The sequence below is a fragment of the Marmota marmota genome, unplaced genomic scaffold (genome assembly GCF_001458135.2).
Source record: "Marmota marmota marmota unplaced genomic scaffold, marMar, whole genome shotgun sequence".
Taxonomy (NCBI): domain Eukaryota; kingdom Metazoa; phylum Chordata; class Mammalia; order Rodentia; family Sciuridae; genus Marmota; species Marmota marmota.
The window spans coordinates 71,877,320-71,905,194 of record NW_026000026.1 but is presented as its reverse complement, the minus strand read 5'-3'; the positions used below and the strand labels follow the sequence as shown (position 1 = coordinate 71,905,194).

Genomic DNA, 27,875 nt, shown 5'->3' with positions numbered 1-27,875 from the left:
ATTTTTTCAGGGCAAGGAGCTCAGTGGTGGAACAATTGCCTAGCATATGCAATGCCCTGGGTTTGATCCCCAACGCCACAAAATAAATAATAAAAAAATATATCTTTTTGCAAAATACCCAAAATAATTATATAGCAGAAGTAATTATGGCTAAAAGAAAGTCTTATCCTCACTTGTTTTCCAGCAGCAGCAGTGGCTTTCTACTGCCCTTACGTAGCAGATAAGCACCAGTGGGGCTACCTAGGCCTAGAAGGCCATATTTGGGCTTACTGAGAACTTAGAACAATATCTCACCTTACAGCCTCAAGAAATATTAAACTAAAAAAATAAAGGATGGCCTGTGCTAAAGCAAATGGAAGAGTTCCCTGGGTATTTAAAAAAAAAAAAAGGGTGGGAACAAAGACAAACAACTCTTCCCTACCCCACTTCCAAAACCCAATCCCAGTCCCACTCACAAACTACCTCCAAGCCTTACGTTTCTTTCCATTAATGTGATCCAGGAAGTTGATAGAGTCTTTCACCACACAGTCACAGACATTGCAGTAATATCTGACAGATGGGAAGAAATAGCACATGGGTCAAATCTGGTTTTAATCAAACAAGAAATTACAATTTCAGGGAGTCAGGCTTACTGGTGATTGAACTCAGAGGTGCTTTACCACTCAGCCACATCTCCAGTCCTTTTAATTTTGAGACAGGGTCTCACTAAGTTGCTGAAGTTGGCCTCAAACTTGGAATCCTCCTGCCTTAGCCTCCAAGATGCTGGGGTAAGTGTAAACCAACACACACAGAAAGAAACTAATTTTTATGTAATCTCTTTAGAGTCTGAAGGCTTCATTCCATTATGGCTTAACTCTTGAGAGAGGGTGGTAGCCAACCTCCAAAACAGACCAACCCTCCTATTCCTACCCTGTGTTGCCTCCTCTCAGTTTGTACCAGGGTTGATCTGTATGACCAATAAAACGTCAAAAACGATGGTATGTACTTCTAAGGACATTAAAAAACAAGGCTTCTGTCCTTGTGTGGATTACTTGCTCTGGGCAAGTCAGTTGCTTTGTTTTGAGAAGCCCATGGGATGAAGAACTTCAGCCTCCAAATCACAGGCATGTGAGAGAGCTTGAAGGCAGATCCTCCAGCTTTATTTAGACCTCCAAGCCAATTCCTTGACTACAGCCTTACAAAAGACCCTGAGCCAGAAACACCTGGGTAAACTACTCCCAGATTCCTTGCCCACAGAAACTATTTTTTGCTGCTTAACTCTGAATTAACTTGATAATTTACATAACAAAAGATAATAGAGATAAAAATGATATCAGTGGGTATACTAAACAGCTCAGAGAAGGGACACTAATTGGTATCTATATTGCTCTCCTGCTGGAAATCCTAACTGAACAGAGGAAGAGTCGTAGGGTGACAAAAGGGTAACAAGCTATTGTGGAACCCTACTTCCTACAGAATGTAGTCTCGGTCTGGAAAGAAGATGCACAACCAGCTTCTTCCATACAATCAATTAATAACAACTATGGACTTTGCAGCTAATCTGGAACCTCAATACCCTTTCTTCACCATTAACAGCTTCTTAGTTCTAATCTAGCTCTATTTAATTTCTCCCCTAAAAATCTTCTCAGTAATTCCTTCCTTCATTTCTTCTGACAGAATAATCCCTTTCAAGATATTAAGAAGTAGTTTTAGTACTAATATTAAAATGCCCACAAAGCAACTTCTCCTAAAGACCACAAACTTGAGACCTTAACAAAGAAAAACACCCCAGTAGTCATAGGACTAATATACCGAAGTCCACAAAGCAATCCCTCCCCTCCCACAGACTGTTCACTAAAGACCCTGGAGAGAAATAAAAATACATGTTTACATAAAAGGATAGAATTATGGTCAAAATAAGATTGTCCCCTAGGGTCAGGGACCCTCCTCTACACTTCCTAAAACCAACAGGTAGTTTATTATACGCATCTTTGCTTCAAACAAAGATGAAAAACTACTTACCCTCCCATCTCAGACTGTGGGGTGGTCTTGGTAATGACAATTGTCTTCCCAAGCTTAGATTCCAAGTCCACTTTGTAGTCCCTATGCCGCAGAAGTTCCCGTTTGACTGGCTGCACTGGTTTTCCTAAAACATGATGGGAAAGAAAGTCCCTTCAAAATTATAGTTCTTCAACCAGAAAGAAAAAGAAATGAATGAAACTCAAAATCCAGGGAACTATTTTCATTTCTTTTTATTTCTGTTTCTTTTGTGGTACCAAGGATTGAACCCAGCTCCACTCTATCATTGAGCTACACCCCCCAGCCCTTATTTTTTTATTTTGAGACAGGGTCTGGCCAGTTGCCCAGGCTGGCCTAGAACTTGCAATTCTCCTACAGGCATGTGTCACCTCGCTCAGGTTTTCATTTCTTTTTTGATTCATGAAAGATGAAACACAATATGCACCCAAGAGACAGTTAGCAGCAGCTGAATGAGAACCTGAACACAGAAAAAAGTGATAAGCAATCCCGATTCACTACAGCTTTTCTTCACTTTACAGCCAGCAAGTCACCAGGCACGGTGGCACATACCTGTAAGCCCAGCAGCCTGGGAGGCTGAAGCAGTATGATCACAAGCTCAAAGCCAGCCTCAGCAACTTAGCAAGGCCCTAAGCAACTCAGCAAGACCCTGTTTCTAAATATTAAAAAAAAAAAAAAGCTGGGGATGTAGCTCAGTGGTTAAGCACCCCTGGGCTCAATCCCTGGTACCAATCTAATAAATAAATAAAGCCAGCAAGTCTAGAAGCAACGTGTTTTCTATTCATTAACTTAACTGAAGGGGAGTTATGTATTTCCACCAGAAGCTACCTTTTTAAGAGAAGCAAGGCACTCAGTAATGCTTTTATGCATGCAGATACCCTAAGCACCACACAAAAAGGAACACTCGGTCAAATTTTTAAAAAGACCACCTAACATTTGGGAAATACTTATTCATTTAACAGGCACACCAAGCACTATTTATTATACACATTACATAAAAAACAAAGAGGATTAATGTTAGATAAGGTGGTATGGAAGTAAAGCATAAGACTGTATGTTTGAAAACAGATGAGAAAATTAGAAATTTCTTTTTGTAAAATGAAGCGGATATAGAAGAGGAGTACCAATTCCCTGACACTGTACCAGGTACTGAGAAATGGCATCCACTAAGCATCACATGAAACAATCACAAATTCCTCGTGGGTACCCCTGCTTTTTTCTGAGACTTTGCGGGAGGGTCTTGATTGGGCCTTCTCTCCCTTAAGAAATTTCAAAAGACAGCAGTAGTGTTCAGCAGTAAACTATTCCACTTTGCTTATTCTTTGTTACTACTGCAAATTCCAGTCTCCTCTCTGTATGTCCTTCAAGAAAGCACTAACTGAACAAGCGAAGGAATGGCAAGGAAGCAGAGGATAACAAAGCTGAGAAGAAACTCAACTTCAGTCCACCTTCTCGCTCTCATTTTGTTATACATGTAGAAACCGAAGACCAGGGAGGCCACGCTCCCAGAGATGACATGGGGCAAGTGGGCAGCGCTTTTCAACTCCCACCCACTCTCCAGCCATTGCATCGCCTCTATGATACCCTTAACCCTTGAAGTGGGCACCCACCATCCTTCTTTTCTCTCTCTTCCGTGAGCCTCTTCTCGGCGAGCTTCTCGTATTCATCTTTGTCCCACTTTCGGCGAAAGTCCAAGTTTTTTGTCTGTAGGGGAAAAAAGTGCTCAAGATCCGTCGCTAATGGTGTCCGGACCCCTAGAGAAAATGAGGTGACCGTGTTCTCGCCACCAAGTCAACCCGGGACTTTCCGAAAGCGAAGCTTCTCTGGACCGCACTAGGAGGCTAAGATGGACTCAGGACCCCAACCCGAGAGACCTCCGCGAGTTCTCCGGTCTCTGCGCCTGGACCTTAAGGGGGAGTTCTCGAACCCAGACCCTGGGATCGCCAAGTGGTGTTGGGAAGCCAGTCGGGTGCCGTTGTCTGTCTCTATTCAGCGACGAGAAAGCACACCCGCCCTTACCCGCAAACATTCTCCTCACACACAACACCTACCCCGCTGCCCGACGCCATCTTCACAGCGAAGTGAATGGAAAGCCGGAAAATGCCGTAAAAAGCGGCCTGGAGCTGTAAAGCAAGACCGCCGTCCAATAAGTTTAGAGTCCCGTGTTCTAAAACGCGCTAAGGACTGGAGAGCTTCTAATACACGCTCGTCGGCCCCGCCTCCGCTCCTAGGAGATGGCGCAGGCGTAATGAGAGCGTGAAGCAACGCGGAAGTAAGGGCGCCTGCAAGCGTTCTTTTAACTCAGGCTTTCAAAACAACCATCAAAGGATTGTTAGTTCAACTCATCTGTTTTACAAGAAAGGAAACTGAGTTTCAGAAACTAATCTAATCCAATCAACTATACATGTCAAGGAGTTGATCTAATCCAATCAACTATACGTGTATTGTCAAGGGGTTGATCTAATCCAGTCAACTATGCATGTATTGTCAAAGAGTTTCTAACCTTTGAAAGGCTGAAGTGCTAATTAGGGGATCTATAAGTTCCATTCACCAGCAAGCACTAGGAATATGGTCCTAAGCTAAAGGATATTTGCAACAGCTGCTACCTTTCCCCAGGCACAGAAGAAAAACTCTTTTTGCACTTGGGCCCTAATTCTTGAAATAATGGACCCACCCATTCCTTAACTCAGTTTTCTTTGAATTGGCCATTCAATCTGTAGGGCACAATTAATCAACAGGATTAGATATGGAAAGAAAGGTCATCAGCACACCACCCTAAAGTGAAGCATTCTGGCAAATGGCTCACAATATGGTGATTTTTAGTGACATAAGTGTATGAAGGGAGAATAGAAAGAGGGAACTGTGGCAGCTCCCTTTACTAAATCAGAAGTATCACCCCAGGGAGGTTTCTCCTAGCTCACAGAATTCTCTAGTGTACACTCAATCATTTTCTATGGCCTATGCAAATGAACCCCATGATAGCAAATTACCCAAACTATTACACTTAATATTTTATTTAATATTTTATCCAACCAATTCTAGAAGAGCCTCCATGGCAGTGTAGAATAGTCACAGCAATGATTCTGGCATAGAAAATGGTCTCCAAAATCTCAAAAGATCAGATCTCCATCTATTCAATTCACCTATTAAGTTCAATATTCAAGGTTATTAAACAGACAGCCCCATCCTGCTACTGTTACCAGTGGATAGGCTAGAAATAATACCATGCTCTTGAGATACCATCTATGTCCTCAGATGTAGCAGAAAATAGCCATTGTCCATCCGTGCTGTCTTCCCAAAACTCTCTGGACAGGCCAAGGACTTGTGGACAAATTCCCCAGAATCTGGTTCCAACACTACAATGAAAAGCTAAGTATCTGGCATCTGATCTCAATGGTTCAGAATCCTCAGCCTGAGGCAACTCTTCCAGAGCCTTGATCACAGCAACCATTTTAGCACCTCTTCATAGCATTCAGAGGCATTTCAAATTTGCCTCTACAGCAAAAGTATGTCTCTTTCACATACAAGCCATCTGCACCAGGCAGAGTAGCTGCTTACACTAGCCCAAGAGTCCTTAGGGCCTTCTATAGTTCCGTATTCAGAAAGGACAGAGGAGGCAGAAGGCACTTGTCACCCATCCTGGCCAGCTGTTGTGAAGTCTATCAGGAATTCAGTCCTGGATGAAAATTTTTCTACAAAGAGCAGCAGATGGCAACCAGGCAAGGATCAAGACTCAGACAGTCTCTTCTGAATTTCAGCCACAAGATTTTCCCGTTTAATGGCAACCTAAAACATAAGAGAACCCTCATGTGACAAACTAGAAAGGGTACTATCTTCTTAGCCATTGTTTTTCCAGATTTATTTTACTCTGTATCAGTTCCAACTATTTATGCAACCAGTAGGGAGTAGTAAAGGCTCCAAGTTTACCGAGAAAATGTATGCCCTCAAGACGAAAAGGATTAAAACATCTGATCTATTTTGTTGATTAGTCTCAAAACACCAATTCAAATTTCATTTGTCCTTCTTCTGCCCACACAGCCAATATTCACTGGTTACAACTGTTGTTTGGGGTAGGTCTTCATTCAACCCTAATACTACTACCCCTGAATTTATTTTCTCAGCCAGAAAACACATATTTCTTAAGAATCTAGAAAAGATACAAAGACTTGATCCCTTCTATTTCTGCCTGCTCCCACTCACCTCCTCTCTGCTGGCCACCGAACGGAGTTTGATGACCCCTTCCTTCTGTTCTTGCTCACCAATAATGACCACCAATGGAATGCCTGTGTTCTCACAATAGTGCAGTTGGGTTAATAGTTTAGGGTTGTTCTTGTATAGCATCTCTGCCTGAAAGGAGTCAAGACACAGTAGGGGACCTTACTACTATCACCATAGCACATAAACTCCAAAAACATACATTTCCAAGGAAGCCAGAAATAAGTGGCTGGCCCTCTAGTGGTATACTAAAAAAGGTAGAAATAAGCCTTGCTCCTGAGTTCCATATATGCCTAAATGGCACAGATAGCAGCCCCACTATACCTTGATCCCAGCATCCCAAAGCTCTGCAATTAGTTTCAACCGTTCCCGGAGAAAGTTCTTCTGGGGCGTGGCCACAAATACTTGGGTCTCTGTGGTCCGTACCTTCTTGAAAGAATTCTGATAAGAAACAGAAGAAAGTAAAATTAATAAAAACATCCTCTGCACCAGCAATTCCAAAAACCAAGATAAATAAATTATCAGAAAAGCAGTCCAACTGTACTGCCAGAAATAGATTTTTAGATCTCTAGCCCTACCTCAGCCCTACCTAGGACCTACCTTCATCCTTTGCTCCACAATGTAGAAAATTCGCTCTATTCCAATGCTTAGGCCCACACATGGCACTTTGTGGCCCTTGGGGTCAAACGTGGCCACCAGCTCATCATAACGCCCACCAGCTGCCACACTGCCCACATTCAGGGGCTCCTCCCCAGCCTGAGCTGGGGTTTGTAGCAGTACTGCTTCATAGATCACTCCTGTATAGTAGTCCACACCCCGAGCCAGGCTTAGGTCAAAGCATATCTGTGGGGACAAGGCTATAGTCAATCCCAGACCAGGCTCTCACGACACAAGAGGTCCACTCCCAACTCAGCTTACCTTCTCAGCAATTCCAAATAAAGTCAGGTATTCAAAAAGCAACTTCAGGTCCCCTAGGCCCTCCAGGGCCTGCTTATTCTGGGACAGTCTGGGATCCTGAAACAATTGCTCTATCAGAGATACTCCACCTGGGAAGAAATGTAGGGAGCAATAAGGTGTATGCTATTTACCCGGATGTGCTTCATCCAAATTTATCTAATCTTGTTTTTTAAATGAAGGAGAAGGAGAAAGAGAAGATCCTGGTCTCGTATCATGAGGTCCTCCTCCCCTGCCTTTACCTCTGCCATTTGAATATACAACATACTTATATTAAGTAAAAGGAAAACTAAATTCAGACCAGGCTCTGAAGCTTAATAAATACATCTATAGAAAGTAGCTGATTTGGAGGTGGAAACTGAAAATGTCAGCAGCAGCCTGGTTCTATCACAGCTCTTAAAACCCTGGTTCTTACCATGACATTGGATATACTCCCCAATTCGATCAGCCACCTCAGGAGCCAAGCCTTTCTTTGCCACCATCTCATGTCTCACATCTCTCCAAGACATCTGCATAAATAGCCAAATGTTAGCTCAGTTCCAAATCCTTTGTCTAACTGGAAAAGGGTATCTGTCATTTAATATGTATGTCATAAATAGTTAAGTATATTAGTATACTCAGAGGCAGTTTTTTAAAAAATATTTTTAGATGTTGATGAACCTTTATTTTATTCATTTATTTATATGCAGTGCCAAGAGTCAAACCCAGTGCCTCACACATGCTAGGCAAGCACTCTAACACTGAGCCACAATCCAAGCCCTCAGAGGCAGTCTAAGATACTCAGCCACTATCCTCACCATACAGTACAACTCAGATCTTGCTTCAGAATATCTCCTTAACTTCCTCCTTCAAGAACTCACTTCCAGACACTGTTCCTTATTTTCTTCAAATGGTATGAATTTGAGGACATGGCAGAAATCCAAATAGGGTCTACTGAAGCATGGTTTCTTCATTACCTTGTCTAGTTTGTCCATTGAGGCACAGATGGCACGGAACTTGCTTTCAGGAACACCACAAACAGCAAACATCCCGTCCACTATCCGCCGGTCATTGACCTGTAAACTCAATGCGAGTAACCCAAGTGCCTTGTCAAGACCCTTTCCCTTAAAACCTCCTGACTCATAACAGGAATAAGAAAAAAAAAAAAAAATCTTACCAAAAGAGTACATGTATATTCACATTATCAGGCCAAATCCAGACATCTCCCCCAGTCCTCAGCCTTGGCCTCACCTTAATGAGAAAGTCCCCTAGCTGTAACCCACTTAGGACTTCACACATGATCTTCAAACATTCTGCATCAGGGATCATAGGGTCAAAGTGACCAGCAATGTCAAAATCCTAAAGAAAAAAAAAAAAAGGAAAAAACTTCCACTAATCAGTCAATTCCCTGTTTAACTATCAAGCTGTGCTATCCCCATCAGGTCACTTACACACTGGCAGAACTCCCTGTAGCGGCCTTGGACTATTGTTGGGCTCTCTCGCCGCCACACCTTTCCAACTTGGTAGCGTTTCATCTTCTTCAATTTATTCATGGCCAGATAACGAGCAAAGGGGACCTCATATAGATAGATTAAGGAAGAAAGATATTGCATTCAAAGTTTGGGCCCATTAGAGAGGATTGGTCCTCTATCAATTGGATCTTATCCACTAGGATTGAGAACAAGGACTTTCTATGTCTTATTTCCCACTATCCCTAAGGGGTAGCAGTGCTTGGCATTCAAAATATATTGAAGAGTGTCAAGTGAAGGAATCTCACCTAGCAAAACTGAAAGTTGAACAGAAAGAAGAAGCAGAGAAATTCAGGTCTGGGCCATTTCCTCCCAAACCCTACTATTTCAAAATAGTCAAGCTTCAGAACCTGGATTTTCCTACATGCCAGGTTTCTGTTCTCGAGACTAAAAGGCTCAGGGGTCACTCTAGTTAAACTGGGATAACTGGGCTGCAAGAAATAACCACACAAGAGACACAAATACCTTTTTCTTTGGGGTTGCAATGACGGCTCCTCTGACCTTAAGGGTCCGCAGAAAGAGAGAGAGAGAGAGCACGGGCTGACCCCTTTTATTGAGGAGAAGCTATTCAAATGAGGCAAGGGGTCAGGTTTCAGGGGGCTGAGTCTATCTTCATGATGTCCACTGTCAGCAGGTTGACTGACACCTGGGTAGGCCACACCCAAGGGCACAGTAAGAGGAGGGGACACACACAAGGCACTTCCATGGAAGATTCTATCCTAAACAGGGCAAGGGGTTATATTACAAAGGAACAGGTGAGCATAGCTTCACCCATGGGGCTGTAGCAAGACACACCCATTTCTGTGACTGAGCGCCTCAGCACCCAGCTGGGGAGAGTAACTCAGTCACCGGTAAGGTTGGCCTCCCACACCTACAATTTCAAATCCTTATTTCTAAAAGTGTAGGCCAAGGACCACATGCATTTTAATTACCCAGGATGCCTGTTTAAAATGCAAATTGTTGAATTCCACTGAAGTTACAGAAATAAGAATCTCTGGAATTGATGTTTCAGCAAGCTTCCCCAAGGAATTCTAATACACAACAAAATTAAATGGCAGGGCTCCAGCCCAGGCTCTGCTGGAACAAGTGCCTTCTGGGAGAAACCAGAAGTAAAGGCTACTGCCAATAAAACTATAGTGTCCCAGAATCACTCTCTTCCCTTTTGTCAGAGAAAGCTCTCTGGATCTGGACAGAGGTCAGACTGCAGCACTCAGAAGGATACAGTAAGGTCATAGCGAAGGGACAGCAGTTCTCCACCTTGATCCTTCAGATCATACATGAGCCCAGAGTGCTCTTCATATTTCTCAGTTAGCATTTCCTACAGGGGCCAAATAGAGCCACAGTTCAAAGGATGACTAGAGAACACAGATGAGAAACCCTTTGGGACTCTGAAGGTAGGTAAAGAAAAGGGGTTCTAGGCCCTCTTCTATTCTTACCGTTAGCTCAAATGCTGGGGTATCCAAACCCTTTGCTCCATGACGTTTAAAACAGCTGACAACCATATCAAGAATTTTCTCCCTCACAACCATCTGTTGAGGACTAAGATCCCTGGTGCCCTGGAAGCCAAAAGCAGCCAAAATATAAGCAAAACAAAACAAAAATTTTAAATGACCTTTTAAGAGAAAGAGTTAAACTATACCTATAATCTAAGGTTTAGAGCTAACATTTTTTTCTGACTCTGATACCCACCCAATATCTCAAATATAGTAAAGGTTTTTTTAAAAAATATTTTTTTAGTTGTAGTTGGACCCAATACCTTTATTTTGTTTATTTTTATGTGGTGCTGAAGATCAAACCAAGCACCTGGCACAAGCTAGGCGAGCGTTCTACCACTGAGCCACAACCCGAGCCCAGTAAAGGGTTTTTGTAAAAACAAAACAAAACAAAACTTTGTGGTGCTGAGGATCAAACTCAGGACCTCTTGGATTTTTTAGATTGGTGATTGAACCCAGGGGAACTTTACCACTGAGCTACATCCTCAATTCTTTATATTTTTATTTTGAGACAGGGTCTCACTAAATTGCTTAAGACCTCACCAAGTCTTTAAGGCTAGCCTCAAAGTGTGATCCTCCTACCTCAGCCTCTTGAGTCAGTGGGATTACAGGCATGCACCACCATGGCCAGCTGTATGAATGTGTTGTAAAGGTTTTGTATGAATGTGTTGTTTTCTTTTAATTTAGCTTAAAAGGCTAGGTGTGGTGGCACATGCCTGTATTCCCAGCAACTCAGGAGGGCAAGCAGGAGGTTCACAAATTTAAGGCCAGCCCTAAGGCCTTAGCAAGGCCCTAAACAACTTAGTGAGACCCTATTTCAGAATGAAAAAAAAAAAGACTGGGGATGTGGGTCAGTAGTTAAGTGTCCCTGGGTTCAATCCTTGGTCCAAAGGGAGGAAAAAAACTTAGCTTAAAAGGATTCTAAAAGGGGTCAGAGAAATAAGTGATGCAGAGGTCAGTCCTTGAAAGCATGCTAATGGGACAGGATGAGCAAAGGGTATTACCTTCGGGATCTTAATGATAAAATTTGGTTTCTCTTGATGTGGTTTAGGTTGGGATGTTAACAATGCCTCTGCAACCTGGAAGAAAAAGGAATATAAGATGTGGCTCCATCGCACACTGGTCAGACCTGTGACGTCACTGATCCTGTGGACCACCAACCTACAAAAACCCTTGACCCTAAGCAACAGGAAGCCTGAGTGCTATCCTGATCTCAGCCGCCCTCCTCAAGAACCTATGCTGTATCTACAAATATACATGTAATATATGAGGTCAGGTCTTCACCACACAAGCTTCTTCACTGTATCTTAGTTTTTAAGTGTCTGAAAAAGTTTAAATAACTGAGAACAATGAAGGCACAGAACACCACTACACCAACAAACATGTAGAAGCAGGAATTAATTATGACTTCTTCCAGTCTTCAGTTCCTACTCAAACAGCAAAAATAGGAATCCTAATAAGATAATTTTGTTTATCAGGCTTGGAGATAAGGAAAATGTAAGCTGAAACAGAAGTAGCCCAAGAACCCAGAACAAGCCTGAGGTGAAAAGGAAAGCATTTCTTGACCAAACTTAAAAACTCAGGCTAGTAACATGCTGTGACTGAAAATTAATTTTTAAAAGGAGTTCTGTTGTTCGTGACAGTACATTGCATCTGCTAAGAGGACATTAAGGAACTTTCCAAAGCACAGCAAAACAGAACATTGTCTTTATTAACAGCATGTCATATGCCCTTCCAGAAATAAAGGGTTGGGTAGTTCCATGTTTTAGTGATTCTATCCCCCAAAGAGAAGTACAAGTTCAAAGCCACAATCCCTCATCTGTAATACCAAACTCCAAAAATTTCTGAAAATTGAAGATGTCCTTCTGAGATTCATTTTAAAGTAAACTCTAATGTGAACTCAATGTGTTTATGGTCTCTGGCCATCCCATTTAGTGGGAATATCCACAATATTTTGCTTAAGAATATAATGTGTTCGACTCCAAAATTTTCAGTTAATAGAATACAGACCTGTATTAAAATAACGCCCTTGCTGCATGACTTCAGACATGGCATTAAACCTTGCAGCCTCCGTTTCCTCAACTGTAAAATGAAAATAAAAACCCCAACCTCCCAAGATTGCTCCAAATGTTAAATGACAAAGCACCCAAAATGCTTAGTTCTGTGCAAATACATAATGAGCACTCCATTTAAAAAGCCGTGATAATATAGTACAGGTCGCGAGTCATGTTTCCAGACCTGAAGACCCAACCCTGAAAGACAAGCTATCTCAGTCCGGCTCACCTGGCTATGACAACCTACTGCAGAGATGCACGCAGCGCGGGGCGGTCGCAGGAGCTGGCTGAGCAGCGTAGCCCAGGTCCTCCTGGGTAGGAGTCCGAGCTGGGGCATCCTGCGGCAGAGCACCGGCCTTCCGGGACAGGAGCCAAAGGCCTGGGAACCAGTGGGGCGGGACCCCCGTAGTGCGCGGGAGAAACGGAGATCGCCAGGAAGGACCAAGTACCGAATTAGTCCAGGTTGACTGAGATCCTGTCCTCCCAGGCTCTCTAACCCGGAAGTGGATTTTGCACTCTGAGGAGGCTCTCTAGGCAGGCGGGCCAGCGACTCGATAGCCGGAAGTCGTCAGGGTTGCAGTCGAGTCCACCCAGGCTGGTCTAGACCTCAGTCGGCTCTGGTTGGCAGACGGAATGGCAGAGCGAGCTAAGCTGGAAGAGCTAGTGCGACTTCAGGGAGTGCGCGTGCGGGGTCTCAAGCAGCAGAAGGCCAGCACCGAGCAGGTGAGACCCAGGCGGCAGGGGAATGGCCAAGCAAAGCCAGGGAGGGCATAAAACGGGGGTGGTCTACACGGAGGTCAGGTATGTGAAGGAAGGGGACTGGATTGCTAAGGAGAAGGATGGGCTGGGTGGAGAGGTAGCCAGGAGGGGTCCCCAGAGAAGTAAGGCTAGTCTAAGCAGAGAGATCTTCCCAGTTCCTGATGAGGGAGGAATATCGAATGAATGGCGGGGGAGGAGGGGAGTGACAGATGAATAGCTCAGAGGCCTTTTTCTCTCCACAGATCGAAGAGGAGGTGGCAAAACTACTGAAACTGAAGGCACAGCTGGGCCCTGATGAAAGCAAACAGAAGTTTGTGCTCAAAACCCCCAAGGTAATATGATTCCTATGGGGCCTCTGAGAATCCCAATTCCATTCACAAGGGCTCTAGTATGTTTGGTTCCCTAAACCAGGTCATTGAGGAGGCTCTGAAATATTGCAGAGGAAACAATAATTGCTCTGGGCACTGGGCTGGATTGAACTCTATCTGACTCATTATGGGAAGGCAAAATGATGACAGAAACTAGTTAGGTGGATGCTCAGGGGAGTCAGCCTGTTGCTGCTACTCCTTTAATTCAGTAACTCATTGAGTACTATGTTCTTAACATTGTGCAAATCACTTAATACAACATGGTAGTATTAAAAGGAGTTCTGTTGTTCATGACAGTACATTGCAGCTGCTAAGAGGACATTAGGGAACTTTCCAAAGTCCGTCAAAACAGAACATTGACTTTATTAACGGCATGTCATATGCTCTTCCAGAAATAAAGGGTTTGGTAGTTCCATGTTTTAGTGATTCCTATAGTCCACTGAAAGACAGATTTAGGACAAATTATCCCACACATGCATATGTGATGGGTAATATAAAGAAATTAACAATAATGTCTGAAAAACATAAAAGAGAGTTGGAGGATCTAAGAAAGACTCATTGAGGCTTCAATGGATGAGAGACAGCCAAGAGAAGAGTGTAAGGAAATAGGTCCAGCAGAGTATGGAAACCCTGAGGCAGGAAAGAACTTTTTTTTAGTAGTTTCCAGGAACTAGAAACAGACCTATGTGACTAGAACCAGAGAGGTAGAGTGGAATGAAGTTGAAGATTCCTAGCTCATCCTTGAGGATTTCAATTCAAATGCGATTTTCTTTAAGTTCTGCAAACAGAACTATTTACTCCTTCCTCTCAGTTCTTTTGCCACTTCATACAAATCTCTATTATTTCACTGACTTTTAATAGTTACTCATGTGGTTTACTTACCCTGAGAGGCTTAGACTAGATGCCTAGAAATAAGTAGGTATTCAGTGAAAGTAACTGAAATTGAATTTCAAGGAAGAAGGGAAATGGTTTGTTTTCTTTGAGTTAAGGTTAAATTCTTTGGGCTCCTAAATTCATTGAGCTTTTCCTTTCTATATTCTCTCTTTTTCAGAGATTAAAGAGAGTATAAAATCTTGAAGCATAATGATTAATAATTATTCAAACTACTGAATGAGGTGTAAAATTTCTGGGGAATTTATGATAGCTCAGTCCAGCCTTATCTAAACTCAGCAATCAGTCCTGACATCACTAAAAGCAGGACAACTAGACATATGTTCCTGCTGATATGATGCAATAAGAAATACATAGCACTCACTATGAAAAATTCTTGCCAAGGGAAGTTGAACTTAAATCCAATCAGGTCTTTGGACTATTAATTTAAACAAAATACCCAAGATGAAGGAATATGTTAAATGACACATGGAGGATATTGTTAACCAAATTTAAAATGTGAAAAAAAATTAAGTCAAATGACCCAATTTCCTCAATAAGTAAATTATATGAAAAGGAAAAAAAAAAAGAAAGCTGGGATGTAGCTCAGTGGCAGAGCAAGTACTTAGCGTGCACAAAACCCTGGGTTCAATCCCCAGCCCCACAGAAAAAGAAGAAAGGAAACTGAGAAATTGTCATAGATTAAACAAACATATCAACCAGGTACAGTATATAGACTTTGTTTAGAAGCTGATACAACTAGATTTAGTATTAAATACTATTAAAGGGTTGCTATGTAGTTTTGTGATTAAAATAAAGGTAGCGTTTTGAGTTTTCTTAAAATCATTACATGTTAGAGAATCATACTGAAATATATATGGATGAAAATGATAGAATATCTAGAATTTGAAAATACTTCAGGAAAAAGATGTCCGGGTTTAAATGAAATAAGAACAGGTGTTACTGGTTGTTGAAGTTAGGTAATGGCTACATAGTGATCTATAATATTATTCTCTAAATGTTGTCTTTGAAATTTCCCATAATATAATGTTAAAAGAAAATAAGGATTGGCGCATGCCTGTAATCCCAGCAGCTAAGGAGGCCGAGGTAGGAGGATATCGAGTTCAAAGCCAAGCTTGGGCAATGGTGAGGTGCTTAGCAACTCAGTGAGACCCTGTTTCTAAATAAAATACAAAATAGGGCTGGAGGTGTGGCTCAGTGGTCAAGCGCCCCTGAGGTCAATCCCTGGTACCAAAAAAAAAAAAAATGAGGTTATGCTAAAGAGTAAATATCTACTTCACTTTGTTGAAACACATTTCTAAATGTGTAATTCATATTTTTACCAAAGATAACTCAGTAATGTAGGGGTAAGGCCCTTTCAAGGCAACTTCATGGTCAAAACCATTTTTATGATAATAAAACGTTATTTGCTTTTTCCACTGTTAACATTTGCACTGAAGGTGCAAAAGCACTGGTATGAGTAGAACGTCTACCTTACCACAAATCGAGACAGTGGCACTAAACTATACTAGTAGCCAGTACAGTCATCTCTTGGTAACTTCAGGGGATTGATTCCATTTGTCTCCTACAAATATCCACAGGTAGTCAAGTATTTCATATAAAATGATTAGTATTTGCATACAAACCATGCACATCCTGTATACTTTAAATCATTTCTAAATTACTTATAGTGCTTAATACAATGTAAAAGCTATATAAATAGTTATTATATTGTTCAGGGATAATGACTAAGGAAAAAACTGTGTGTGTGTTCAGTACAGATGCAATTTTCCCCAAAATATTTTTTAATCCAGTTTCTTAAATCTATAGATATGGATTTATGGTCCTTTGGATACAGAGGACCAAATATATGTTCTTTCCTCAGTGTACTCACAGTTAAAAAAATAAAATTCAGTGTCTGGGGCTGTAGCTCAGTGGCAGAGCGCTTGCCTGGCATGCATGAAGCACTGGGTTCGAGATCCTTAGCACGACATAAAAGTAAACAAATAAAATAAAGACATTTTGTCTATCTACAATTACCAAAAAAATAATAAAAATAGAAGCAAAATTCAGTTTCTCTCAAGAATGTTCTTTATAAAACAGTAAAAGTTTTTAATTTTATTTGATCTCAACCCTTGAATATGCTACTTGTACTTCATTCTGAAATGGGGAAAACACTTGAGCCATTGTTCAAGTTTTGAGCTTGGCTAGTTACGTTTTTCATAGAACATCTTTTTAATTTGAAAGAACAACTGAACGATAAATTATGGCTTTTCAGACTTGGATATTTAGCAGACATTTTTCAAAAAAATGAGCCTTGTCATTTTAAGGAAGACATGGCAGTGATTTATTGTCAGTGATAAAATTCAGGCATTCAAGTAGAAGTTAGAATTTTGGAATATTTTTATTTTCCACCATGAACTTGACAGCTTTCCAATGCTTTAAAGACTTTCTTGATGAGATCTGTGGTGATAATTGACAAGTATAATTTTCTGATATTGCATAATGAAATGTGTCAACATTTGAAAGATCTGTATAACTGTTATCAATGTATTTTGCAAATGACCCATGTATGTATAAAATCATGCATGGGTAGAAGATCTATTTAAAGTACAAGATACAGTAATGGGTTTGTTTTTTACTGTGGTAAAATATACATAATGAAATTTACTATTTTAACAATCTTTAAATGTACAGCTCAGAAGCATGAAGTACATTCACATTGTTTTATAACCATCACCACTATCCATTCTAGAACTTTTTCATCATCCCAAGTAGAAACTATACCCACTTAACAAAAACTCCCACACCACCTGCCCCTTCTGCCATCTGGTGACCACTATCTTATTTTCTGTCTCTGTCAATTTTACTATTCCAGTTACCTTATATAACTGTTAGGCTAATGCATTCTAATGTACCTGTATGAAAAATTCACTGATGTAACTTTCAGATTCCACATTACATGCAATCTTTAAGAAACAACTGCTTGTTGGATCTTGGGATAGTATTAAAGAATATCCACAGTTAGCTGAAAAGTTTGCTAAAATACTCCTTCTTTTATAAATATATATCTATTTAAGTTTAAATTATCTTCGTATACTTTAACCAAAACAACATATTGAATATTGAATACAGAATTGAATACAAAAAGCACAGCTGCCTTCTTTTAAGCCATACATTAAAGAATTGCAGAGATTACTCAGTGCCACTGTTCTTACTAAATATTTTTGTTTAGGAAAAGAGGTCCTTTGACGAGAGTTCTCCTGCTACAAACCTGGCTTCGGGTGATGACTTAACTTCTCAACATCCTATAATTTATCTACAAAATTTATCTCCCTAGCCTGTGTCTTAGGACTACTAACAGAAAAAATTAAAGAACAAACAATAGTATTAATTAGAATTTAGAAGAAAATTATGTTGAGAAAGAAAGGCTGCTTGTAAACTTTAAAATTCAACTCTGAACCGCTTTGAGTTAGTTATGTGCCTGTTATCAGGTAGGTATTTTCTGTTAGACAAGGAAATTCTGTTATTCCCAAAATTTTTAAAAACCTGCTTGGAGAAAAATGGTCCAAGAATTCTAGAAAATAGAACCAAACTAAAATGGAAATGGAATTTAAAAGGCCAATAGCAAATGAGTATAGAAATTAATAGGGAATTTGTATTCATTTTACTATTCAGTGGCCTATAGGAAAATCTGAGTTTAGGAAAGGATTTGTTTTCCTCATTGTCGAGATCATTCTTTTATATTTCCAGAACTTACTCTTCTTTGTTTTAAATCTTATTCCTGATTCTTTGGTGGATTTTGACTCAGGGCACAAGAGACTACAGTCCCCGGCAGATGGCAGTTCGGGAGAAGGTTTTTGATGTAATCATCCGCTGCTTCAAACGCCATGGTGCAGAAGTAATCGATACACCTGTGTTTGAACTAAAGGTAAGAGAAGTGTGAAGAGAAACATATGCTTTTCATAATAGAAGTCATTCTCGCTCCTATTTACACTGAATTCCATAGCATCTGTACTTGGGATGTTTTCTAGATACATGGACGCCCCTATGTATATGAAGTATAAATATGCAACCAGTATCCCATTGATGGACCCTACAGTTGTTTATAGTTCTTTGCTATTAAAAACCAGCTTGCCCCAGCAACTTGGGAGGCTGAGGCAAGAGGATTACAAGTTCAAAATCAGCCTCAGCAACTTAGTGAGGCCCTGTTCAACTTAGCAAGACCCTGTCTCAAAATAAAAAATAAGAAGGACTGGGCATGCTCAGTGGTAAAGCACTCCTGGGCCCAATCCCTGGTCAAAAAAAAAAAACCCACACAGATTGTATCAATATCTGCTTGATGCCCATTACACTCAAAATACAATTCTGGCTCTTTACTTGAGCTTAGGAGGCCCTAGATCACCTGGCCACTGCCTTTTCCGCTTTATCTCATGCTATTTTCCCCCTTGCCCATTATATTATTCTGGTCTTCCTTCTAATCCTGGAACATATTAAATATGTTTTTACCTCAGGATGTTTATTCTTGCTCTTCCCTTTTCCCAAACTCTTTTTTTCCCCAGCTCTTTGCATGACTTTAGTTTCAGAGTAAATTATATTAGAGATTGCAGGCTTTAGTTTTAGATCTCAGCTTAGATACCATTCCTCAAATAATCCTCTCCAAATTGTCTACAGTAACCCCTCTCTATCACATCAACCTATTTTATGTCTTTTAGAGTAATTGTGACTATCTGAAATTATCTGTTAATTTCTTTCCTTGCATAATATAGTACCTGTTTCTTCTCACTGCCTTTGTCTTGTTCACTGATATATACTCAGTGCTTAGAGCAATGTCTATTCATGGGCATTTATCTACAGGGCAAATTCATATAAATGGAATTGCTGGGTCAAAAGATTGAACCCACTGGGCACACACCTGTAATCCCAGCAGCTCCAGAGACTGAAACAGGAGGATCGCAAGTTCAAAGTCAGCCTCAGCCTTAGCGAGGTCCTAAACAACTCAGTGAGACTGTGTCTCTAAATAAAATACAAAAAAGGGCTGGGGATGTGACTCAGTGGTTGAATGTCCCTGGGTTCAATCCCCAGTACCAAAAAAGAAAAAGTTTGAACCCATTTATATTTTTACAAACTATTCATGTGCTAGGGCTGCCATAATAAAGTACCACAGACTGGGTAGCATAAACAACAGAAATTAATCTTTTCACAGTTTTGGAGACCAAAAGTTTGAGATAAGGTGTTGGCAAGGTTGGTTCATTCTGAGGGCTATGAAGGAAGAATCTATTCCAGGCCTCTCTCCATGGTTTATAGATGGCCATCTTCTTCCTTTTGTCTTCACATCAACTCTTTGGGTCCAAATTTCTTCTTCTCATAAGTTCACCAGATATATTGAATTAGGGCCTTAGCTTAATTATCTCTTTAAAGACTCTGTTCCCAAATACAATCACATTCTCAGGTTACTAGAGGTTAGGACTTCAACATGAATGGGGGTACTCATAGTTCAGCTAAAAACAACAATCAGCATGTGTTTCTTATTCAAGGCACTGGGAATTTTCAGGCTTTTTACATCTTCGGCAGTCTGATGACTGAAATATGTTGTCACTGTTGAACACATCACAGGTTAAGGACTGCTATAATACCTTTAAGAAATTCTGTTTTAGCTTTTGACATTGTTTAGCTCTCTCAGGCATTATAAAAACACTTGTTTGTTGGTCTAATAACCCCTCTTAGAAGCTTATCCTCAAGAAAAATATTCAAAAACAGAAAAGATATGTATCCAAATAGGCTTATTGAAATGTTACAGAATATTTCTAAAAATTAGAATAACCTGGTGTGTATAGTTCTCACACCTATAATCTCAGCTGCTTGGGAAACTAAGGCAGAAGGATTACAAATTTGAGGCCAGCCTGAGCAACTTAGCTTTTATTATGAGACTGCTGTTATATAATAAAAGTACATAAATAATTACTCAATGGTAGAGTACCCCTGGGTTCAATCTCCTCAACCACCAGCAAAAAAAAAAAAAAATAGAATAACCTAAATACCTAAAAAGATAACAATAGGGAGGAAGTAAATACAGAGCTTCTTCTCACTGGAATATTGTACATCTTTTTAAAAAAATATTTTAAGCCAGATACAGTGGCATTCATCTGTAATCTCAGAGACTAGGGAGGCAGAGGTAAGAGGATCACAAGTTGAGGCCAGCCTCACCAACTTAGTGGGGCCCTAAGCAATTTAGCAAAATCCTGTTTCAAAGAAAAAAGGTCTGGGGATGTAGCTCAGTGGTAAAGTGCCCCTGGGTTCAATTCCCATTACAAAAATAATTATAATTTCAGCCAAGCACAGTGGTGCATGCCTGTAATCCCAGTAACTCAGGAGAATGAGGCAGGAGAATCTCAAGTTAGAGGCCAGCCTCCACAATTTAGCAAGACCCTTCTCAAAATCTTAAAGAAGAGGGGACTGGGATGTAGTTCAGTGGTTCAGCACTTGCCTAGTATGATGAGGCCATGAGTTCAATCCCCAGTATCACAAAAGAATAATATTAATAATATTGCTTTAGCTCTATCACAGAATGGAAAAATAATAAGCAGAAAAATCAATGCAAAATTGGTGTTTCCTTTTGATTTTAACTACATCAAACACATAAACATTGGAATAAAGAGCAGAGGGAATATGGACATGTTGAAATTATTCATGTTAGCATAGTGGATTTTTGTTTTCAAAACTTTCTTTTAAATTATTGTGACCAGGGCTGGGGATGTGGCTCAAGCGGTAGCGCACTTGCCTGGCATGCGTGCAGCCAGGGTTCGATCCTCAGCACCACATACAAACAAAGATATTGTGTCCACCGAAAACTGAAAAGTAAAAAATATTTTTAAAAACAATTAATTATTGTGACCATATTTCTTTGTTTTCTCCAGGAAACACTAACAGGGAAATATGGAGAAGACTCGAAGCTTATCTATGACCTGAAGGACCAGGGTGGGGAGCTGTTGTCTCTTCGTTATGATCTCACTGTATCTTTCTAAACTTGGGCTCTTTAGACTTTGGATGGATTAACTCTTACTAGGCTGTGGCTATTTCTAGCCTCAGGTATAGGGACAGGCAGACAGGTAAGATTAAATATGAAACCTCAGGCAATTAGGGGATTATTTCTCTAAACCAGAAATGGGATATTACTAAAGAGCACAGCCTTAGAAATCGTCTGAATCCCAAGTGAGACTTCAGCTTTATGTCAAGGCCCAGATCCCAGTTCTACAACAATCCCCTGGCTCCAGAATATTTCTCCCCTGCCATTTGTAGTAGATAGAATTCTCTTTTGTTGACCAACAGCACAGTTCCTTTATCTCCAAGCTACACAGAGAATCTTCTGTTTAGAGATTTCCCCATGGCTCAGTGGCAGAGCGCTTGTGCCCAATCTGCTTAGCCCCCTGCTGTGTGAGCACAATGAGGGGAGACACTATCAAAGAGGAAGGAGTCCTCTTTTTGAGACTTCAGCTGCTCTTTACGGTATCACTATTGATTCTGTCTGATGTTCAAAAATGCTTTTAATCTTATGGGTGGTGGTTTTGCCTATACAGGGTGAGGTTAGACCCCAGCTTCTGTAGGTGATGATAACTTCCAAACTGTGATAAGAGGAACTTCCTCCTTAACTCTCTGTCATCAGGTTCCTTTTGCTCGGTATTTGGCAATGAATAAACTGACCAACATTAAACGTTATCACATAGCTAAGGTATACCGGCGGGATAATCCAGCCATGACCCGAGGCCGATATCGGGAATTCTACCAGTGTGTGAGTACTGGGAAACTATGGGGTAGGATGGGTAACTCCAGCTCTCCTTCAAGCCACTAGAATACTGAATACTGTGGTGTCTTAAACTGGTTGTCTCAATAATGTTTCTAGGTTTCCATGTTGTTTTCATATAGCTTTCACAGTGGCCTTATGGGGAAGGGAAGAGAGATTTTCTCCATTTTACATAGACGTAAACCTGAGCCAGGTGCGGTGGCGCATGCCTGTAATGACCCAGCAGTTGAGGAAGCTGAGACAGGAAGATCTCGAGTTCAAAGCCATCCTCAGCAATGGTGAGGTGCTAAGCAACTCAGTGATTCCCTGTCTCTAAATAAAATACAAAATAGGGAGCTGAGATTGTGACTCAGTGGCACAGCGCTTGCCTAGCATGTGTGAGGCACTGGGTTCAATTCTTAGCACCAAGTATCAAAAAATAAAATAAAGGTCCATTGACAACTAAAAATACGTTTATTTATTTAATCTTTATTTTATTTGCTTATTTATTTTTATTGGTGCTGGGGATTGAACCCAGGGCCTCACATATGTGAGGCAAGTGCTCTACCCCTGAGCTACAACCCCAGCCCCAAAACAATATATTTTAAAAAATACAAAATAGGACTGGGGATGTGGCTCAGTGGGTGAGTGCCCCTAGGTTCAACAATCCCTGATACTCCCCCCCCACCAAAAAAAAAAAAAAGAAGTAAACTTGATATTCAGCAGATGATGAGATCAGGTCTAGTGCTTTTTATATTAAACCACTATGATAAGATTACATAAGTGGATGAGGAAATTCAATTTGAGATATCAAATCCTCCGAGCCGCCACACAGCCTTGTAGGTTCAAAACAGGGACTCCTTTATTCTCCGCACTCCCGCAAACTCCACGCACTGGGCCTTCTCCCACTCAGCCTTCTCCCCGACACACCACACACCAACCGGAAATCCATCCTCAGGCACTTCCCCAACCAATGGGAACTCTCCGGAAATCCCCACCCGTGAGAACTCCAAAGTAGCAGGCCCAGACTGACAGCAGGGGTCTAATATTACAATTGAATACACAGCTTAACATAACCATTATCATCTCAATGGCTTGCTGGCATCACCTCTCAACCACTCCATTCTGGCAAAAATGCCATGCGTAGTTCCAACTCAGCTATGGCCCTCAGCAGCTTCTGATGAATAGAAAAAAATGGTTAATGACTAAGGCTGAATAATTGCCTTATAACAATAGGAGGAATTAGGGAAAACCTGATGAAGATATAGATAATGAAGGAAAATAGCCCAATACATAGAAAGGAAACCACAACTGGGATTTTCCTCTGAGCTAATGATTGCTTGTAGAAAGTGAATGAGAATGTCTGTGCTTGAGTGCAAATAGGCCTTCATAGAGAGCTGAGCTCCCAAGAGTCCCTAAGATGTTTCAAACTCTGAGGCCCTTTAACTACCCCTCTTCCTGCAGGATTTTGACATTGCTGGGCAATTTGACCCCATGATTCCTGATGCAGAGTGCCTGAAGATCATGTGTGAGATCCTGAGTTCACTTCAGATAGGCGACTTCCTGGTCAAGGTCAGAAAGGAACAGGGCTGGGAGGGCAAGGTAGGGCCTGGATTCTCACAGGAGAAAGTCCTTGTGCAAAGGAACCAATAGCCCCGGTGATCAAGGAATATTGAGGTCACATAAAAGAAAGATATTCCCTCTTTATCATGTCTTGGGTCCCCACAGGTTAATGATCGGCGCATCCTCGATGGAATGTTTGCCATCTGTGGTGTTCCTGATGACAAGTTCCGTACCATCTGCTCCTCAGTGGACAAACTGGACAAGGTAACAACCCAAGCGCCTGACTCTCTTCTTAGATCCCACTCTGCCTTGAGAAATGAAAAATAAAATTAGGAGGAGGAAGTGCCTGCCTCTGTGCCCACCAAAGGAAGTTTAGCCCCAGGATCTAAGTTGAAAGGCAGCTTCTGCTCTAAGACTACCCCCACAGAGGATCCACCTTGCTGAGGTAGGGAAGCTGTCCAGGGTCAACAACTGGTATCTCTCTGTCCAGGTATCCTGGGAGGAAGTGAAGAATGAGATGGTAGGAGAGAAGGGCCTTGCACCTGAAGTAGCTGACCGCATTGGGGACTATGTCCAACAACATGGTGAGGAACAGAACCCAGCCTCCCCGTCAGCCTCCCACTGCTCTCAGTCCTAAGTGTGTGTAGAGAGTGAGTGTGTGTGCTAATATACACATGTGCTTGCAGTTCAGGCAAAAAGTTGAACCTACTGCCTTTTTCCTCTCCTGGACAATCTGGCTCATGAATCTTTCTCCCCAGGTGGGGTATCTCTGGTGGAGCAGCTGCTACAGGATCCTAAACTATCCCAGAGCAAGCAGGCCTTGGAAGGCCTAGGAGATCTGAAGCTGTTGTTTGAGTACCTGACCCTGTTTGGCATTGCTGACAAGGTAAGTCAACTTGGGGATGGAGGCCCTGGCTGACCTCTGGGGCTTCAGGTCCCTGATCCTAATCTGTACTGACCATATCCTTATCTCCACAGATCTCCTTTGACCTGAGCCTTGCTCGAGGACTGGACTACTATACTGGGGTGATCTATGAGGCAGTGTCGCTACAGACCCCAACCCAAGCAGGGGAAGAGCCTCTAGGTGTAGGCAGTATAGCTGCTGGAGGGCGCTATGATGGGCTGGTGGGCATGTTTGACCCCAAAGGGCGCAAGGTGCCATGCGTGGGGCTCAGCATTGGAGTGGAGCGGATCTTCTCCATCGTGGAGCAGAGACTAGAGGTAGGTCCTAGGGTGTGGGTACAAAATAGTCCAGGAAGGCAGTGGCATCCAAGCTACCTTTGATCTCCAAGTGAGCAAGAAATACAGAAAAGATGATTGTTGGCCTTCACAAATTCTAACCCAATTAAAGCCTCTTTTTATGGATTTGATCTGTCTCCACTAAATCCTGTGCTCTGAACCCCTACTTCCTCAGGGCTGTCAGGAACCTAGGCTGGTGAATCAAAAATTCAAGTCTTCCTCATAACAGAATACTTAATATTTTAATGTTATATGTCGGGACAGTGCTTGGTGATTTTCATGCATTAGCTAATTCTGGCAAATAGCCATCTATTTAGCATAGCTATTTTTTTTTGCATGTTTTTATATATGAAATTGATAATTTGCTCAAAGTCATGAAACTTGTAAGTGGCAGAGTCAGAATTTAAATTCAGGTAGCCAAATTCAAGTCTTACTCCTAACCACTCTGTAACATTCTTTCTCGGTGGGCAGTATGTGTCTAAGACTTGAGATGGCTGCCTTGTCTCTCTAGCACCAAGACTAACACCAAGGAAGCCCCTCATGGCCTCAAGCCCTCCTTTTTTTATTCTTTTTTTTTTTTTTAAACTGGGAGGGATACTAGGGATTGAACTCAGGGGCACTCGACCACTGAGCCACATCCCTAGCCCTATTTTGTATTTTATTAGAGACAGGGTCTCACTGAGTTGCTTAGCGCCTCACTAAATTGCTGAGGCTGCTTTGAACTCACAATCCTCCTGCCTCAGCCTCCCGAGCCGCTGGGATTACAGGTGTGCACCACTGCGCCCAGCTAAACTTTATTTTTCTTTTATGCGGTGCTGAGGATCAAACCCAGTGCCTCACATTTACTAGGCAAGCACTCTACCAGTGAGCCACAATATCAGCCCCAAGCCCTCCTTTCATGCTGCTGCTCTTAAATGGCTGGCTGCATTTTATCCTTAGGAATATTCTGGCAACCTTCCCAGTGTTGCTGTGTTACTATGGTCATAGCAGGACCTCTTCTACAGGGTGGACATGATGCATGTTTCCCAGTTGAGGTCCAATGTAGGCATCTTACATTGTAAGAACTTTTTTTCTTTTTTTTAGTTATTGATAGAACTTTATTTTTATTTATGTATATGTGGTGCTGAGAATCGAACCCAGTGCCTCACACATGCTAGGCAAGTGCTTTACCACTGAGCTACCACCCCTAGCCCACATTGTAAGAACTTTGACAGTACTTTCCAGAAAAAGTCAAAGGGCAGCAGCAGCATTTGCCCTTGTCCCCCATACCTTGGGTTCTGTCCTAGAACTGAAGTATTAGAGACATAGTCTCCTGAATGGACAAGTAGTTAAGTAGGGACTTTAGAAGGCCAGGGCTGATTTGCTTGCCTGGGATGACCTCATAGTAGTACTTCTGTGTGAATGTTCTTATGGACCTTTAACATATTAGACAGAAATGAGCTTGAAATAATGCAAATAAGATATATTTTCCCTTGCCCTAGATTATTTTTTCTGGCAAGGCATATGTATAAGTTTATTTCTTCTATCTTCTGAGAGCTACCCTAAGCTAAATTGCTACATGAGAACACCAATCCCTTCCCTGGTGAAACTCACTGACTTGGACCTAGTCTCTCAGAATGTTAAGTAGAGCCTACCCTGTCAGTGTTTGCTCCTTGACAGTGTTAGCCCTGCTGTCTGACATTTATCTGCCCATTCACCAGGCTTTAGAGGAGAAGGTCCGGACCACAGAGACACAGGTGCTTGTGGCATCTGCACAGAAGAAACTGCTGGAGGAGAGACTGAAGCTTGTCTCAGAGCTGTGGGATGCTGGGATCAAGGTACAGGGTACAAGCCCCAGGATGGCAGCAAACTTGGAAATGCTAGGCACAAACTAAATAGAAGTTCATCTATAGGGTCTTTTGCAATTATTTCTTTTTTTTTTAATATTTTGTTGTTGTTGTCAATGGACCTTTATTTTACTCAGTTATATGTGGTGCTGAGAATTGAACCCAGTGCCTCACACATGCTAAGCAAATGCTCTACCACTGAGCTACAACTCCAGCCTGCAATTATGTCTTGAGGTGGAACTAAGAGCAGGATGCCAGTTTGGGTTTCCACGAATTTGTCCCTGAAGATAGCAGAAGCCAGTCTTCATCATCTGCCCTGGTCCCTTGCAGGCTGAGCTGCTCTACAAGAAGAACCCAAAGTTACTGAATCAGTTGCAGTACTGTGAGGAAGCAGGCATCCCACTGGTGGCCATCATCGGGGAGCAGGAGCTCAAGGAAGGGGTTATCAAGCTCCGTTCAGTGGCTAGCAGAGAAGAGGTAAGGGGGAGGTCAGGAATGCCAAGTAAGGAGAATATAAGCCAAGTTGATGGGCTCATGCCTATTTGAGACCTGAGCAAAAGCCTGGCATTCATATAGTACAAATGCTTAAAGGAGTTAAATAAGGACTTAACATGTTACTATGGTCATAGCAGGATAAAGACACATATACCCTGTGTCTTTCTGTCTCCTGAAGAGGCACGGACTACCTTAGGGTGTCTGAATGGGTTCTTGCTCCCAGTGAGCCAAATCTGATGACTAGAAGAAGTAGGCACTCAAGGAGCAATGGAGTGGAAGATGCTTATACTACCTTCTTCCCTGTCCTGCCCAGGTGGACGTCAGAAGAGAAGACCTTGTGGAAGAGATCAGGAGGAGAACAAGCCAACCCCTCTGCATCTGCTGAACTGAGTAAACTATGAAAGGAAAGTGGGACTGGCATTGTTTGAGACTAAAACAAAACTGCATATGTACTTCAACAGCTTTGCACATTCCTGTTGCAGCAGGAAGACCTCAAATGTGGTCAGAACAGAGACTTTTTATTTTTATTATGATTATCTTACTGGTAATCAGCGACAAAAGTGGCCAAGTACTACACCACTTTTATAGAAGGCCCTGGGGATTAGACGAGTCTTTTTCCTGAGTTACCTGTGGAGGTTCTGAAATGGCCTCAACCACAGGGTCCCATACCAGATGGAGCAGATGTCTTCCTGCAACTAATCGCCAAAGGTCTAATAAAATGTCTCAACCACTGGA

At 41.7% G+C, this 27,875-nt stretch overlaps 3 protein-coding genes across 5 annotated transcripts in view; 1 reads left to right on the top strand and 2 right to left on the bottom strand.

Moving 5' to 3' along the window:
- Zmat2 (zinc finger matrin-type 2) overlaps positions 1-13,256 on the bottom strand; it is a 15,689-nt gene extending 2,433 nt beyond the window's left edge. The window contains exons 1-5 of the mRNA XM_015485041.2: positions 13,240-13,256; positions 4,068-4,085; positions 3,627-3,720; positions 2,002-2,125; positions 476-549 (exon numbers count right to left, since the gene is read on the bottom strand). Coding sequence (XP_015340527.1) covers positions 476-549; positions 2,002-2,125; positions 3,627-3,720; positions 4,068-4,085 — 310 coding nt within the window. The 5' untranslated portion in view covers positions 13,240-13,256. The remainder of the gene's footprint in view (positions 1-475; positions 550-2,001; positions 2,126-3,626; positions 3,721-4,067; positions 4,086-13,239) is intronic.
- Positions 5,015-12,753, bottom strand: Hars2 (histidyl-tRNA synthetase 2, mitochondrial). Of its 3 annotated transcripts, none has more exons than XM_048811657.1 (13): positions 12,470-12,753; positions 11,191-11,265; positions 10,130-10,249; positions 9,916-10,011; positions 8,616-8,744; positions 8,416-8,523; positions 8,142-8,240; positions 7,601-7,694; positions 7,150-7,277; positions 6,832-7,074; positions 6,556-6,672; positions 6,217-6,363; positions 5,015-5,802 (listed from the first exon to the last, which is right to left on the bottom strand). In XM_048811657.1, exons 1-13 carry the CDS (start codon positions 12,575-12,577, stop codon positions 5,743-5,745), a joined length of 1,524 nt encoding a protein of 507 aa, XP_048667614.1. In that variant the 5' UTR covers positions 12,578-12,753; the 3' UTR covers positions 5,015-5,742. The 3 variants fall into 3 exon arrangements, with proteins under 3 accessions (XP_048667614.1, XP_015340497.1, XP_048667615.1); XM_015485011.2 differs by having other exon boundaries at positions 8,616-8,741; XM_048811658.1 differs by lacking the exon at positions 9,916-10,011 and having other exon boundaries at positions 8,616-8,741.
- Hars1 (histidyl-tRNA synthetase 1) lies at positions 12,791-27,875 on the top strand. The gene is made up of 13 exons (XM_015484998.2): positions 12,791-12,963; positions 13,242-13,331; positions 18,049-18,168; positions 21,155-21,250; positions 21,901-22,026; positions 23,482-23,589; positions 23,746-23,844; positions 24,071-24,164; positions 24,339-24,466; positions 24,559-24,801; positions 26,520-26,636; positions 26,976-27,122; positions 27,454-27,875. The coding sequence occupies exons 1-13, from the start codon at positions 12,874-12,876 to the stop codon at positions 27,523-27,525; spliced, it is 1,530 nt and encodes a 509-aa protein (XP_015340484.1). The 5' UTR covers positions 12,791-12,873; the 3' UTR covers positions 27,526-27,875.

Coding starts and splice junctions, on each gene's coding strand:
- Hars1 (XM_015484998.2), top strand. CDS start 12,874: ATGGCAGAGCGAGCTAAGCTGGAAGAGCTAGTGCGACTTCAGGGAGTG. Junction 18,169..21,154: donor CACCTGTGTTTGAACTAAAG/GTAAGAGAAGTG, acceptor TGTTTTCTCCAG/GAAACACTAACAGGGAAATA. Junction 22,027..23,481: donor ATCGGGAATTCTACCAGTGT/GTGAGTACTGGG, acceptor CTCTTCCTGCAG/GATTTTGACATTGCTGGGCA.
- Hars2 (XM_048811657.1), bottom strand. CDS start 12,577: ATGCCCCAGCTCGGACTCCTACCCAGGAGGACCTGGGCTACGCTGCTC. Junction 7,695..8,141: donor CAATGGACAAACTAGACAAG/GTAATGAAGAAA, acceptor CTATTTATGCAG/ATGTCTTGGAGAGATGTGAG. Junction 7,075..7,149: donor TATTTGGAATTGCTGAGAAG/GTAAGCTGAGTT, acceptor TTGTCCCCACAG/ATATGCTTTGACCTAAGCCT.